The following is a 14,954-nucleotide window of genomic DNA, read 5'->3' on the forward strand; positions in this document are numbered from 1 at the left end:
CACGTGAGTACAATTTAAAAGACCAACATGTCGTTTTATTTTGTGCGATGATCATGATGTCGTTTCAAAACAAAAAGTGATGTCTGTTGAAGTGGGCTTGAGGATTATTTGATCCATTTGAGAGCATTTCCGCTCAAATAGATGCCACTTGAACTCAAAACAGCTGCTCCAAAAGTACAAAAACAGACTCGGATGATTATTAGTCACCTTGAGAAACGGCAGGCTCTTAGATTGGCAGTCTGGGTTTGCCTCGGTTCTGAGTTTGAATTAAAAAAAAAAAAAAAAAACATGTTTGGGTCATTGAAGACTGAATTGTCCATTGTTGCGAATGTGAGTGGAAATTCTCGTTTATCTACGAGTGCCCTGAGTTTGCGTCGCGTCTGTGGTTCCTTCTCACAAGCACAATTTCTCCCAAAACGCCCACCCAGTCTCTTGTCAAATGGATCACCGATTCACAACCAGTGTGCCTGAATTATCGGATTTCAATTTGTTTTGATTTGGAACAAATTTATTACAAATAAATTGTTTAACTTTTGTTGCCTATGTCCGCAACATATTTTTTTTTTTATATATAAACATAACATGATGACATTTGCTTAGTGTGTTGTGATATTTTTTCCCTAATGTTAAAATAGAAACGGTGGAATAGATGAACCCCTTTTGAGGGGGCGAATATTTAAAAAGAAAAAGAAAAAAATCTCAATATTACCTTTCAATGAAAGGATTTTTTTTTTTTTTTTTTTTTTTTTTTAAGTTCAGTGTGGGCGACACCGCTTCAGTAACACGGCGTCCGTCCTGTCGCTATGTGTAATATTCCCACTTGCTGTCGATGGTTTTGCAGCCTTTGACGGAAAAGATGCGCTCGGCTTTGGGGAAGTACAACAGGTCCCCCGCCACCTTGTCGGCAACGGCGGAGTCGGGCTCCAGGCCCTGAGCAGTCATGGAGGCAATGGCGCACTGAACCACGTGTTTGTACTCCAGAGGCAGGAAGGGCACAAAGAAGTCCACCAAGTTCTTGTCGATCAGGCTCGTGTGCCACAGGCCACCTACGAGAGAGGAACATGCAAGATTTTTTAAATTGAACAGCCGTAATATCAGGAGGAAAAAAATCTTTGATCTCATCAACTTGGTCATGAACAAGCTTGTCTCCTGGTCAGGCGGCACAAATGCAGAAGTCCAAAAATCATATAAAGAACTCAACGCTATCACATTAAAATGTGGCAAAGCTTTTGACAAATATTGTCAAGTCGGCCTCCCTCGGCTTAATGTGTGTGAATGGTTCAAATTTTTTATTTTTTTTGCCAACTCACTTCTCTTGTTGTTGAAGACGGACAGCGCGAGCGACGTCTCCACATCCTTGAGCTCGATCTCCTCTCGACTTCTTCCCGCGTTCCAGAAATCCAACGTCGTCTGCACGATGCTTTCGCCGCCGGCATTGCTATGGCGCCAAACAACAGTCATCAGTTTAAAAGAAAAAAATTGCCATTAGCCAAAAAAGTTTGTTTAAAAAAAATAATATTAAAAATATATATTTGCAAATATTACCAAGACAATATTATGAATTTTAGGAGGTTAAAATATCTAATATTTTATCCTGCCTAAAGGAAATTGCCACATTTAATTCCTCCATTGTTGTGACTTTTCTTTCAAAAAAAAAATGTTGAGTGTGGCCCCATTTGTCCTTTTTTGCCAGTTTGCATGTCTGACCTGAGAAAGATGAAGATGGCTTTGCGGTAGGAGACGCCGTCCACCTTGTCGTAGTAGTCCAAGTAGGGCTTGATGCTGTCGATCAGGCCCGGGTGCATCTTGTCCATCTCGTCGAAGATGAACATGGAATGAGCGCAGCTGCTTACGTTGCCTTTGATCCACTGCTGCAGTTGAGTCTGCAACAACAAGAATCACCTCAGAATGAGATGGAAAATTTCTGGAGCTTTTACCTGGGGACTTTGGGGAAATATGGTGTTCATAGTCACAATTTGACTCAGGCTATTAAAAGTTCAGTTTTGGCACCCATCTTGGAGCCAACCAACTGTTGAGGTGAGTTGTGACGCTTCATTAGAAGCGGTTAGCTGCCATCTCATGGCAGCTGCAGGCAATTTCATCAATTTTTAGGGTTGTTTTTTTTTTTTTTTTGCACATTTTACAACGCTACTCAAAATGTCAGTATTCAACAGTTATACCTTGTAGGTGTCCATCTGACCAACATGCGGAAAGTGGAGCTCGGCGGTGAAGACATGCACAAATTTGCTGTCCATGCCCTCCTTGTAGATGTTCTCTGCGATGAGCGCGCTGGCAAAGTTCTTGCCAGTGCCGGTCCAGCCGTGCAAAGACAGCACCAGAGGCTTCTTGGGGTTGGCATTGTTCATGAAGCCGCTCACCGCTTTGGTGATGATGTGCGACGCCAAGTGCTGCCCGAAAAGCTTGTTACTGAGGTCCTCCTCCAGACCTGCCCACACAAATTGAATTTATGAACATGATCACTAAAGAATTAACACCTACCTAATTTGTGTGTTAATCTTGTGTAATGTTTTAGTTGGATTGCTTTACTAATTAATTATTTTTTGTGGTTAGCTGTTTTTGTTAGTGCGTTTGTGTGTTGCGTTCATGTGTGCCTTTTTTGTTTGATTGCCCCATATCGCCCAGGCGACACGATACGCTGTTGATTGCTCCAAGTTAATAACCAATAAAACGTGTCTTACCTGTGGCGTTGAAGGCGATCCATTTTGGGTCGCAGCACTCGTGTAAATAGTTATAAATGGTTCGGCTCAAAACGGCGCCTAAACTGAACACCACAGTGGTCGTAATGGGGTCGAAGGCACCGGCCAGTGCCGCAACGGTCGACAAAGCGTGCAGCCACAAACAAACGCGCGTGGCTCTCATCGTCGAACGCCGTAATTAAACACTTTGTGCGCTAGGTAAACGAACATAGCGCCAAAAACGAAAGCAGAATTGCAGGAAAGCTGGGTTTCTTGCTCCAGCGGGTATAAACTTCCGTATACGTCATCAACGAGCGACAACTACAGGCTTCTCCGCGTAGAAAATGTTTAGAAAAATAACTCATTAATTCGCGTGACAAATACAATGATATGAAGCCACTCTTTACATATTAAAAAGAGATACATAGATGAGATGGTGTCACCCGTTCTGTTGAATGCGATCCACTCGGGGCGGCAGCATTCGTGGAAGTAGTAGAAGATGTTCTGGTAGCTGGCTAAAAAGCCCGTCAAAGCGGCCGCCATGCCCACCGCGATGCTGGTGCTGATGGGCTCGATCGCCATCGAGCTGGTCGAGCACAGCATCAGCAGCGGTGGCAACGACAGCACGACGCGGCGCTTCATCACAAACGACTTCTACTAGTTGCAATTCCACATCCACCCGCAGTTAATTGTTCCAATAGAGAACTGAAACAATCACTCGCACCGGAAGTCTTGTCTGTGTTTGCGGGAAGTACCTGTGGTGACGACACACGGAGAACCGAACTTTTTCGGTGTTTCTTAAACTTTTAATACCAACTGTCTCCTCGCGCTTTATTCCTAAAATTTAACATCATATACTTAAATTACAAGTCTATGAAAATACTTGCATGTAAATTAATTGTATCGAAATTAATTTTTGACAACAAACAGTTCTCAAAGATTAAAGATTACATGTAAAAGTATTATACTTAAAAGTTAATACTACTTCGCCGTGATGACCTGACCTGCCTAAACAAAAGCAATGGCAAATAATGATAAAAAAAGGTTCGATTTAATGTACACACAAATAAATATGCGCAAAACATTGCAATAACAAATAACCAGACACATTCTTCCTCACTCAGGAGGTGCGCAGTTTTATTTCGCATAGACGTGAGCATTGGAGCGTGGATGCAACGTACAGTTTTTTTTAACTTTTAACAATGTTTAGGCAATAATAAATAATGTTTCCTGTAGTGCGCCCCGTTGTTCTCAAGAGGGCGCTCAAACACGTGCTATTTTCGGTTACGAAACGAAGAAGTAAAAAAACAAGATGGCGCCGTTTAGATAGCCGTTTGTTGCCGTATTTCGTCTTAAAACTAACACGACATATTTGCGTTTTGAAAGTGCTATTAACGTTATTTTTAATATATCTCTTATTTGTGTTATTATTTTACACATCAGCCGTGCCGACTATTTGTTTCGAGGCGATATGACATGTGTTTAACTCGGCGCTGTTGACAACTGTGCCATTTGGAGTCGGTGACCGAGAAATGGACATCGTGTCCGGCTCGGGAATCCCCGGTGCCATGTCAGACGACATGGAGGGCCTGAGCGGCGGCGTCTTGCCCCACCTGGGAACCATCAAGACTGAGCAGGGGTTGCCGGTGAGCGGCACGGACGAGGCGGGCAACCCCAACGTGGCCATGGGCATCAAGTTCATTTTGCCCAACCGCTTCGACATGAACGTCTGCTCCAGATTCGTCAAGTCGCTCAACGAGGAGGACAGCAAGAACATCCAAGACCAGGTCAACTCCGACCTGGAAGTCGCCTCCGTGCTCTTCAAAGGTTTGCTTGCAGCAACAACAATTCAACAAAAACAACAACTGTGTTTTGTTTACAAGCATGTGTAACAATTTGTAATATATGACATTTCTCCAGGTATTTCTTTGTTTATATATTGTGTAAATAAATTATTCATAGATAAAATGCGTATATACATTTGTATTTTTTTTTTGTTAAAAAAAAATGCTCCCACTTGAATTCCAGTGATGCCATCTCTTTGTTAGTTTTCACAGTCTCACCATCATTGTGTGTCCATTTGCTCCTGTTCTCTCAATATATGATGTTTAAATGTGAAAGTGTGTTTAAAGACTTTTTTAAAAAATGCAAAATGCCATAACATGCGTAGGTTTTATTGAGGTTATTTCTACGGTGCAGATTTTCATGACATTTAACTACAAAGTGTCAGCATTTTTTTCCAATACCATTCATTTGCGCTCACAATGAGCTGCTCTTATCCCTACATGTTTTATTAACATCTGCCCGTTTTGTGTCTTCAGCGGAGTGCAACATCCAGACGTCTCCGTCGGCGGGCATCCAGGTGCGCCACGTCTACACGCCGTCCACCACCAAGCACTTCTCCCCCATCAAGCAATCCACCACCCTCACCAACAAGCATCGCGGCAACGAGGTCTCCTCCACGCCGCTCCTCGTGCACTGTACGCCTGCCACCCCCACCTCGGCGCACCTTGTTCTTGCATTTGCCATCACACATCATTTTTTCTCTTGTGATTTTTTTTTCTGGCCAGCTTTATCCATCCATCAGCTTGCAGCTCAAGGCGAGATGGTCTTTCTGGCCAGCAGGATTGAGCAAGGTACACGTGTGCTCTGTAATATAATGTCATAACATTTTAATTAGGCCTTTTCATAATTTGATTGGTGACTTTGAACTGGACAGTTGTGTCACTGTGACCTTTCCTGGCTTGACTTGTTAACTGTGACACTCAATTATTATTAGATTTTAACATTGTTACTTAAAAATAAAAACTAATCTTCATTTTTGTATCAATGCCTGATTATAGATAATACTGTTAAAGCCTGCCATGTCTGCAGCGCGTTGTATTCTCTTCAAGGGACAAAACAATTTTTTTTTTTTCTCATGGGAAAAGTTTGTGATGTTCCTGTTCTAATTTGTTTTTTCAAGAGACCGTGATCAATGCCCAAGATGAGGAAGGTTTCACTCCTCTCATGTGGGCGGCAGCACACGGGCAGATTGCTGTGGTGGAGTTTCTGCTCCAGAATGTAAGACATTCATTCTATTGCGCCTGATCAGTGCAATAATGCTAATTGTAGTAAGAATGATGATGATGATGACGATGTTGCGTATGTGTGTGCAGGGTGCTGATCCGAACTTGTTAGCCAAAGGCAGAGAGAGCGCTTTATCGCTGGCGTGCAGCAAAGGATACACGGACATCGTCAAGATGCTCATCGACTGCGGCGTCGACGTCAACGAGTACGACTGGGTCGGTCATGTGCGAGCATGCACATTTTAAATTGAAATTTAAATAAAAAATAATAATACTGTAATAAATAAACTGCTTTTATGATTGTATTTAGATTGTTTAAATATAATTAAAATTTTATTTCCAAACATGCTGATAATTCAAACTATAATTGTTATATAAAATAAAATTGAAATTTGTATCCAACTAAAATCATTTTTTTTCCTTGCCAGTATATTTTGTTGTTGTGCTTTGTACTTAAAATAAGAAATTATTAATTATAATTACATTTAAATTACAATAGTAATTTTCTTTTCTGTAAAATCAAACTATTACACATTAATGACAAAACCCTAACAACTAAAGACAAAACCAAACATAACCTACAGATGCAAAAGAAAACTGTAACAGAAGCAGTCCAAAAAATGTAAAAAATAAAATAAGTATATAAACATTATGCCAAAGAACACTAAATTGCATTTGAGGAAGTATCTTTGTTGCCGCTTTCAGAACGGAGGCGCACCACTGCTCTACGCCGTCCACGGCAATCACATACGCTGTGTGGAGCTGCTGCTAGGTAAACACGCACACTCATACACGCACACCCCTTTTCCACCAGTACATAGTAGAGGGGAGTGACTAACGTTTGGACAAACAGATGACGTCACCTACCACGAAAATTTAGTTCCAGTTCAAAATAAAGTTACATGTACAGTTCAGTTGTATTTAACTTTGAAGCACACAACTTGGCATGCGATTCTCATTCGCAGAGAGCGGCGCCGATCCCACCGTGGAGTCCGACTCTGGTTCCAACGCCATGGACATGGCCGTGGCCATGGGACATCGCAACGGTATGTATGCAATTTGGATTTCGAGTTTGGCAAAATAGCCAAAGAAAAAGCAAAAACGCCCAGACATCATCAAGGAACATTGGCATCTACAGCAGATTGGAAAGTAGGAAACGCTGACTAATGCTAATCGTGCGCGCGTGTTTGTAGTTCAACAGGTGATGGAGGCGCACCTGCTGAGGTTGCTGATGGGCATACGAGAGTGATGTCACCAAACGTTCTGTCGTGGATTTGGTTGACTTTGTGCTGCTTTGAGCTCATTTGGTTGGTGTGTCGTCGCACGTTATTTATTTCACATCTCAGTGTCATTATTACTTGATGCTGTATTTAATTTTTATTTAATTAATGTTGCAATATTTTTTCATTGTAATTGAATTTTTATTTTATTAACATTTTTTCAATTTAAATATAGGTCAAACTTGTTAAATTTTTTCAATTTTAAACATATAATTGAAAGGAAGTTTTAAATGAAAATGTAGTTAGTTTTGTAATATTAAATGAGCATCTGACTGTTTAAGTCCTTCCACTTGGATTTATTTGGCTAGTCAGAAATTAAGACATTGATTCAAATGTTTTGTCCATAAAAAAAAATATTTGACCATAGTACTTTCCCGCCAAAGTAGTTTTCCTTAAAAAAATCATACTTTTTTTTTTGGAACTGTCAATAATACAATTTAGTTTTTGGACACTACTTTTTTTTTTTAAATGCCTGAAAAGTATATTCTATACATACATTTTCTCCTATGTATACAGTACATCCTTTTTTTTAACGCAATGACAGTTTTAATTATATAAAATGTTTTTGTTTTCACATGTTAAAGTGTGTAATTAAAGTAAAATGTCATTTACAATTTTAAGTAATCTAGGACATGTAAAACATGAGGCATGAAGTCCCTCCTATTTATTGAGTTTTCTCACTTGTGTTCATTTTAATGTGCTGTGTTTTCAAAGTATACAAAGGTGTGTTTGTCCCTCAAGGTTGCTTTTTGTGAAGTTTTCAATAAAAAAAAAAAAAAATCTCAACAAGCATTTCCACTTATTTTTATTCTCAAGATCATCTTCCCCTCAATAGTATATAATTGCAACGACAAGCGGACTGAAGTCTCAAACAGTTCAGCTTCACTGTAAGCCCGCATGAGTCACTTAAAAAAAAAGAAGAAAAGTTGCACTTGTTGATTAACAGTAGCTACACGTTTTTTAATTGCAGATATGGCTTTTTGTTTTTTTTTTGCGAGCCCACATATGAACAAAATTCAGTAACGCGGAGGAAAAATATCTTACACACAATCAGTGGGTGGGACTAAAACGGGGGGTGGAGGATTGGAGAGCCAAAAGCATGGAAATTAAAAAGATGCTGATTTGGACGCCCTCCCCCACCATCCAGTCCTGAGGTCCTCATTTTGTCCCAATTTGGTCCTCTAGTTTGCTTCATCCTTGGATGCCTCATCAAAATTTTCCACCAGGTCTGAAAGCACACAGAAAACAATAATGGTGGAGTCAAAAACGCCACAGTGGAAGCAGAAGCTGTGAAAATGAAAGGAAAGGTTAATGATTGGCGGAATTGGAAAAAAAAACACAACCCGCCCACCGCCTCCCTCCCCAAAAAAAGCTATGACTTTCAGAAAACAATTACATCTTTACCAATTGCAACAAAGCCTCTATCCCCCAAAAATTCAAAAATTGTTTTTCTCTTCTCAAAGTTTTTTTTCCCTCTCCTTGAAAAAACAGTCCACCCAAAGGACCGGACTGGAATTGCCAGTGAGTTGCCGAAAAGAAAACTGCGGATTCATTTTGGTTCCTTGTGGTTCTCCGTCAAACAGAGAAGAAGCAACTGACCTGGCACTTCGTCGTCGTCGTCTTCTTCTTCGACTGTGGCGATTGGCGCTTTGCCATCTGTGGCTGCAAGAAAGGAACAAGTTTTTATTTTAAACAACAAAACAATATAATATCTCAATGGTGTTAAACTACTCTTCGTGATTTTTTCACGATAAATCTTTCTCGCTGCACGCTTTAAACAAAATATGACATCTTGGTTGAAAATATATATTTTTTTCTCTCTTAAAACGCGATTTTTCTATAGAGCTTGAAAAAAAAGTTTAAATTAAATATTTTTCCCTTAAATAAATTATTTATATGCGTTTTTTGTTTTATTTACATTTCTATGACTTCAAGAATAAATATTTGCTGATTATTTTGGGGTTGAAACGTCTGCCGCTGGACGGGGAGGGCGACGATACCTTGCTTCGGAAGCGCCTCTGCCAGCCTCCTGAGGCTGGTCAGGCTGTCAGCGCCGAGCTGGTTGAGGATGCCGGGCAGCATCTCTGTGAGTTGCTTGGCCTCGGCGTGGCCCGTGACGGTGAAGGTGTTGGCGGCCAGTGACGCCTGCACTTTGGGGTTGTTGAAGTGGATTACTGTGCCCTGATTGGTAAACATATTCACCTGCCAAAAGCCAAAAGTTCAGTTTCGGCTTTGGGGGTTACCGTGACGGTTTTAGCCTCATACCTCCTCGATGCCGGAGATGTTGTTGACGCCAAGCTTCTTCAAGGAGAACTGTAGCTTTTTGTCGTCGGCCGTGGCCGTCCTGTGCACCACCTTCTTCTTTCGTCGGGCGCTGCCCTAAAACACCAACACACAAACTCTCTTGTCAGACAACGGCGGATAGAAAAAGTCTAGACCCCACCCTGTTTAATTGTCGGAAAATCATAACAATTCAAAAGCAACTAAAGCTAAAAAAATAATCGACAATGACGCCACAAAGATGTGCACACCCCTCATGTATGAAGACTTTGTTCAGAATTAACCAATAACATTCAAACTTGTGTGAAATGGGAGTCAGTACAAACCGGTCAGCATTTAGAGCGACTTTGATCAACCAAAAATAAACTTAATATATCCTAGGCTTTTCCTGACAATTTTTAACTAGAATTGTTGACAATTGTAGATATATTTTTTATATTATTTGTGTCTTACCTTTCCTCCGATGCGGACCTGCGCCTGCAGCTTAGCTAATTTCTCTTGATTCATTATTGTTTCTTTCATCTGTGGGGTAAACACGACAAACATGAAATGAGTTGGCAACAAAAGTTTCACCCAACCAGACAATCATCTTGACATCATATGAACAACAGACAGAGGTATTCATTTCACGAGTGTCACGTCAAAAAAAAAAAAAAAAAACATACTTGTCCTAGAAAAGATACAACTTCATATTAACGTTATTTTGAAAAATATGTATTTTTTTGTTCATATAATTTCTCAAAACATTCTTGAAATTTGACAAAAATTTACATTTTATCAAAGACCAAATGTTAACAAAAATAACTCATTAAATTAAAAAAAAAATCAAAAACACATAACTTAAAATATATGCCAATTTGTCATAAAAAAAAACAATTTCCTGGAGCTTTTCCTAAAAAAGACAATTCTACAGAAATTAAAATATAGATTTCATCTGCATGTTTATATTGATTGTCTAAAGAAAACATGTTTTCTTGAATTAATTTTCTTTCAAAATATGCATTTTAAGATCTACACTTAAATACCAAAATCTTTTCTTCAATATTTATTGTGACTGTTTTTTTCTTCTTTTTTTTACAAAAAAGTAACCATTTTCTTGAAATTACACATCTAATAAAAAAAATAAGATTATGTTTTTGAAAGAAATTTGTAACTTTTCCCATAATTGTCCTAAAAAACAGCACTTTTTTCCTTAAAGGTGTGACTTTATCTTGTGAAAATAAGACTTCTTTTTTTTTGTTAGCGTTCAAGTAAACGTGATTTTGTGGCACAAGTATACTGCCTCATACTGAGCTTGTTTAGAATGCGGCATGCTGTGAGAGTACATTCATCAACTGAACACAACTCAAACGGGGCACTAACCTAACTACGTCAATTTTGAACATTGACAGCACCATTAAAAGGAGTTAGCAAGTGATGGCCCAGGTCAGTCACATATTGACAACTTTTTCAACACCACCTTGAGCAAGTTGTTCAGATGACAACTTTATTGACACGGCACCGGAGCTGTAAACTTTCGCCTGAGGGCTTATTTGGACGCTAAAGAGTTCCACTTGCAGCAACCAAAACATAACAAATTCACAATCTGAATGGATGTTAGAAAAATCAGTGTTTTGACGCCAAAATTTAAAACATAATGAAAATGGGGAAGGAAATGTGCGGCTGTGTTTGGAACGGCAAGTGGTCGGCTAACGTCAGCTAGCATGCTAGCTTTCAACCGCCCCTGCCAAGCGACGCGCTTCAGGCGCTTGCCAACTTCCTGAGTCCACCCGTCCCGGTTCCGTGAGGGATTCCAAACATGCGGACAGATTCGGAGACGTCGTGCAGGCAATCGGCGCGGTAAAACAATGGATTGAAAAGCTCCTCACTCACCTGTAAGATAACAGCAAACACATGCGGGGCGCAAGATGGACGCCAAAGAGGAAGACGGAAGTGACGTCAGGGAAAAGTGGAAGTTGCTCACGTGCCTGATGTAAATATTAACCGTTTGCCCTCCATTTAGTTTTGCAGGTTCTTTCGCAGCCTGGAGTGAAAATTGAAATAGAATTTGTTAGCACAATATACTAATTTGTCCTCAAGGAATTGGCTAAACGTGCACAAAATGCCAATTTATAAAGGTGGCTAATACCGCAAAATATTTACATGCAATACATTTATATGCACTACAATGGTTTGTATTTGTCAGAGTAGTTTTAATGTAACGTACTTTTTACTTTCGCTTGAATGGTTTTGTTAAGAAAGAAACTCGACTTTGACTGCGTTTTAAAAGATACTTTCCGATTTAGACCTATTGCGCTTTAATTTTATTTTGTTTTGTCAGACTTGTGTGACATGACGCTGTTCAACCAAATCTAACCAAATTACTGGCAAGGTGGACCATTTGTCCAATCAAACCTTAGCCAGACAGTCACATGACCTCACATTGAGCATCTGAAGCCCCGCTCACCCAGTGGCGAAGTTTTCAAATTATTATTATTATTATTTTATCCATCAACTATCCAAGCCACTTATCCCCACGACGGGCGCGGGCTTTCTGGTCTAAATATTACATTTCTTGTTGCAGTTAAAATTATTTTGTTGGGCAGTATCTATATTTGCAATTTGTTCCAATTTAATGTTTTTATATTTCATATTAATTCTCTGCTTTTAAAAAAAAATCTCATAATTTATCATAGTTTTTATTACTTGTTCTGATTCAAGTATTTATATGGAGGAGTAATTTAACTTTTTCTCAAATACAGCGCTACGATCGAAACATCCCTGGTGAAACTTTGGTTGAGGATTGATCAGCCGAGAAGTTTTGAGAGTCAAGTCTTGTCATTTTTAAAATGTCCAAATATTACTGGAATAGTACGATCACAAACTTGCATATGATACATCGTTTTCTCTCTTTATTTTTTTACATGCTGACCACTCGTCCGCACACGCAGCAATGAATGAGTATGCGTGCGTGTGCGTGTTTTTGTGCGTGCGTGTGTGTGCATGTGATAAACGCCAGAGATCACGCGCCCTTCAGCCGGGGTGTTTGGGGTGACATTTCATAACATGGATAAAAAACTGCTTTGAACGCACGTAAATAATAATTAAAATATTTCATTAAAAAAATAAATGGAAAATTAATCTTACTGATTGTCAGTAATAATGCGGTGGCAGTTTTAATTAAAGCTCATTTTTACATTCTGTATTTAAAAAAAAAGGTTAATGCAGGTACGTTTCAAAACCTATAACATCGCACAAAATATACGAGAAAAGCAGCACGAAAACTCAGTATGCTTCATGTATCGCAATTGGAACACTCATTACAAAAACGTGTGTCGAGATATTTGCTTAAATCAAAAGAATGCAAGAAAATAAACGTCTTCTTTCAGAGAAATATTTTTTTCGCATGAAAATGAACGTAGCTCTACAACAAAACAAAAAAAGTGTTCAAACCATTTTTCCCCGAAAATAACCGTTTCCCCTAAATGATATTTTTTTCCTGGAAAGCACTTCTAAAATATTTTTTCCCGCAATGATTTAACCTAGGGAATTAAAAAAAAAATTTCTTGGTTGTTACCTCCAAGATGAATTCATTCATCACAAAGTTGAACCACAGTTGCTTGTGGCGAGTGACGCGTGTAGTTCATATTGTGGCCAACATGAATAAACAGTATATTTATCAAAATACATGCACATTAAACGACACATTTAGTTTTCAATCTGTATGCTGTGATTCATTTGTCAAAAAAAGCATGAACGACGCGTAAAAAAAGTCTCCGTGTAGCGGTAACACAAATACAAATATTTAGGCCCTCTCCTTAAATACTGTCTAGTATACACGTATATAAATATACGTAAACATTCACAGTTGGATTTACTGTGCTTTGTTTCAGGGGGGGAAAATCATGTTAAATTTGTACAAACTCGTGCTTCCAAAGTGGACGTGTAGTCTAAAAATCGCCTCTAGATGGCGCCGGAGTAAAGACAACATCTGCACGAGGCACAAGAAATCACTTCAAAGTTCACTTTGAACTGCATGTGAGCACCCCCCCCCTCCTACCAAAACAGCCTCTGGAATTAAATGGTGACAATATTTACGAAAATTCATGAAAATGTGCAGAAGGATATTTCCGAAACGTAAATTTTATTTTTTGAAAACAAATGATCTTTCTATCTATCGCTATATAATGTCAATTGTATTATTTTTAACAGGCCGCTTTTCATGTTCGATCGCCTGATGCAAGCCTGAGGGCTGCAAAAAAAAAACAACAACAACAAAAAAACGGACTGACTGTAATGTTTGTTTTGTTAGAGCAGCGAGCGTGTTTATTGCTGTTGACATTTAAATGTCATTCATAGAAATGTTGTTTCTTGCTGTTCCACGCACACCGAGATATGCGTCGGCCAGTGTGTGTGTGCGTGTGTGTGTGACCCGTGACTGATGCGAGTTAACAGCTGACTCTTTGCCATTGCAATTCCAAGTGGCTGGCGGAGAATGGAGATAACGAGCGACTCACGCAATGGCCGCCAGCTTTCAGGGAAGCAATTCCTTTTTTGCTCGTCTTAATGGAGGACATCAATCAAACTCATTAATTTGTTTTGAAACATCCTTTTTGGTTGCATTGCGCAAGCTGTCAACAAACGCAGCAAGACGTGTTTTTTTCTCAAAGGAGTCATTGAAAATGAATATTGTATTCATTGTTGCTTTTATGAGCTATTGAATTGCTATTTTAGTCATATTTTACGTCAAGTTTACTTGCCTACAGTACTTTGTTTCACTTTTGGTGTTTTTTGATTTGATAACGTGAACACCTTTGTGCGTTTTATTTTATGTAATTTTATTTTCTTGGTGCTTTTCTTGTATTTGTTATTTTCCTTTAAAGTTACTTTGGGTAAGTATTTTTTAATATTTATGTGTTGGTATTTTTTTCTTCTGTTGGAATTTTAGATTTTTTCGTTCATAAAAATAATAATTTTTGTGTGATTTACATTTTACTTTAAAAAACACTTAACCACTAAATTTCCAATTTCCTTTAAAAACAATGAATAGTTTTCATTCATCAGAAAAAAATAATTTTGAGGATTTTCATTTTCAGGAATCTTGAGCAGTTTAGTTTTAAATGTGTTTTGTGAAGTCAATAATGAGTTTTACCCTCGTGTCGTGTATTAAAATCTGTGGAGTAAGAAAATAAAAAAATAACTTCATAAAGAATAACTGATTTGACGGCCTATTTTTTGTTGTAGTTTATTTTTAGATTGATAATTAAAGACATTTTGGGTGATATGTTAAATATGTCCGTGAAACGTAGAAATGTTTGCATTCATATTTTACCAAATATTATTCATGTCGTTGATTTGTTTTTAGCCAGGGATACACTAACGTTAATTAATTTACTTTTTGTGCGGGGGTCGGGGGGGTAATGTTGAAATATACTAACTATTAAAAACATATATTAATTAACAGTTTTCCCAAAATAACCACTAAATGTACTATTTTCCCGTGATTGAATACAAAGTGAATTAAAAAAATAAGTGACACTTTCTTCCTCTCGCCGTCTTTTGGTCGGCCTGTGTGACGTGACCAGGTCACGTGAGCTGCTGGCCCGTATAACTAGCGCCGGCCGGTCCGCCCCCTCCCGGATTCACTTCGG

General features: G+C 38.9%; 3 protein-coding genes across 4 annotated transcripts; 1 reads left to right on the forward strand and 2 right to left on the reverse strand.

Moving 5' to 3' along the window:
* Positions 1 to 8: 8 nt before the first annotated feature.
* tor1 (torsin family 1) lies at positions 9 to 3,456 on the reverse strand. Of its 2 annotated transcripts, none has more exons than XM_088280741.1 (5): positions 3,140 to 3,456; positions 2,181 to 2,446; positions 1,708 to 1,883; positions 1,311 to 1,438; positions 9 to 1,046 (listed from the first exon to the last, which is right to left on the reverse strand). In XM_088280741.1, exons 1-5 carry the CDS (start codon positions 3,336 to 3,338, stop codon positions 802 to 804), a joined length of 1,014 nt encoding a protein of 337 aa, XP_088136867.1. In that variant the 5' UTR covers positions 3,339 to 3,456; the 3' UTR covers positions 9 to 801. The 2 variants fall into 2 exon arrangements, with proteins under 2 accessions (XP_088136867.1, XP_088136868.1); XM_088280742.1 differs by lacking the exon at positions 3,140 to 3,456 and adding an exon at positions 2,700 to 3,114.
* A 537-nt stretch (positions 3,457 to 3,993) lies between these two features.
* On the forward strand, positions 3,994 to 7,539 carry ankra2 (ankyrin repeat family A member 2). Its single transcript, XM_088281700.1, has 8 exons — positions 3,994 to 4,523; positions 5,018 to 5,176; positions 5,267 to 5,332; positions 5,662 to 5,759; positions 5,855 to 5,980; positions 6,470 to 6,536; positions 6,730 to 6,810; positions 6,958 to 7,539. Exons 1-8 carry the CDS (start codon positions 4,229 to 4,231, stop codon positions 7,011 to 7,013), a joined length of 948 nt encoding a protein of 315 aa, XP_088137826.1. The 5' UTR covers positions 3,994 to 4,228; the 3' UTR covers positions 7,014 to 7,539.
* A 293-nt stretch (positions 7,540 to 7,832) lies between these two features.
* On the reverse strand, positions 7,833 to 11,341 carry btf3 (basic transcription factor 3). Its single transcript, XM_088281701.1, has 6 exons — positions 11,197 to 11,341; positions 9,778 to 9,846; positions 9,310 to 9,423; positions 9,045 to 9,246; positions 8,644 to 8,706; positions 7,833 to 8,272 (listed from the first exon to the last, which is right to left on the reverse strand). Exons 2-6 carry the CDS (start codon positions 9,844 to 9,846, stop codon positions 8,226 to 8,228), a joined length of 495 nt encoding a protein of 164 aa, XP_088137827.1. The 5' UTR covers positions 11,197 to 11,341; the 3' UTR covers positions 7,833 to 8,225.
* Between the last annotated feature and the right edge of the window lie 3,613 nt (positions 11,342 to 14,954).

The sequence above is a fragment of the Idiotropiscis lumnitzeri genome, chromosome 18, assembly GCF_059441095.1.
Source record: "Idiotropiscis lumnitzeri isolate Australia: NSW breed Sydney's pygmy pipehorse chromosome 18, RoL_Ilum_1.0, whole genome shotgun sequence".
In the NCBI taxonomy this organism is placed as follows: Eukaryota; Metazoa; Chordata; class Actinopteri; order Syngnathiformes; family Syngnathidae; genus Idiotropiscis; species Idiotropiscis lumnitzeri.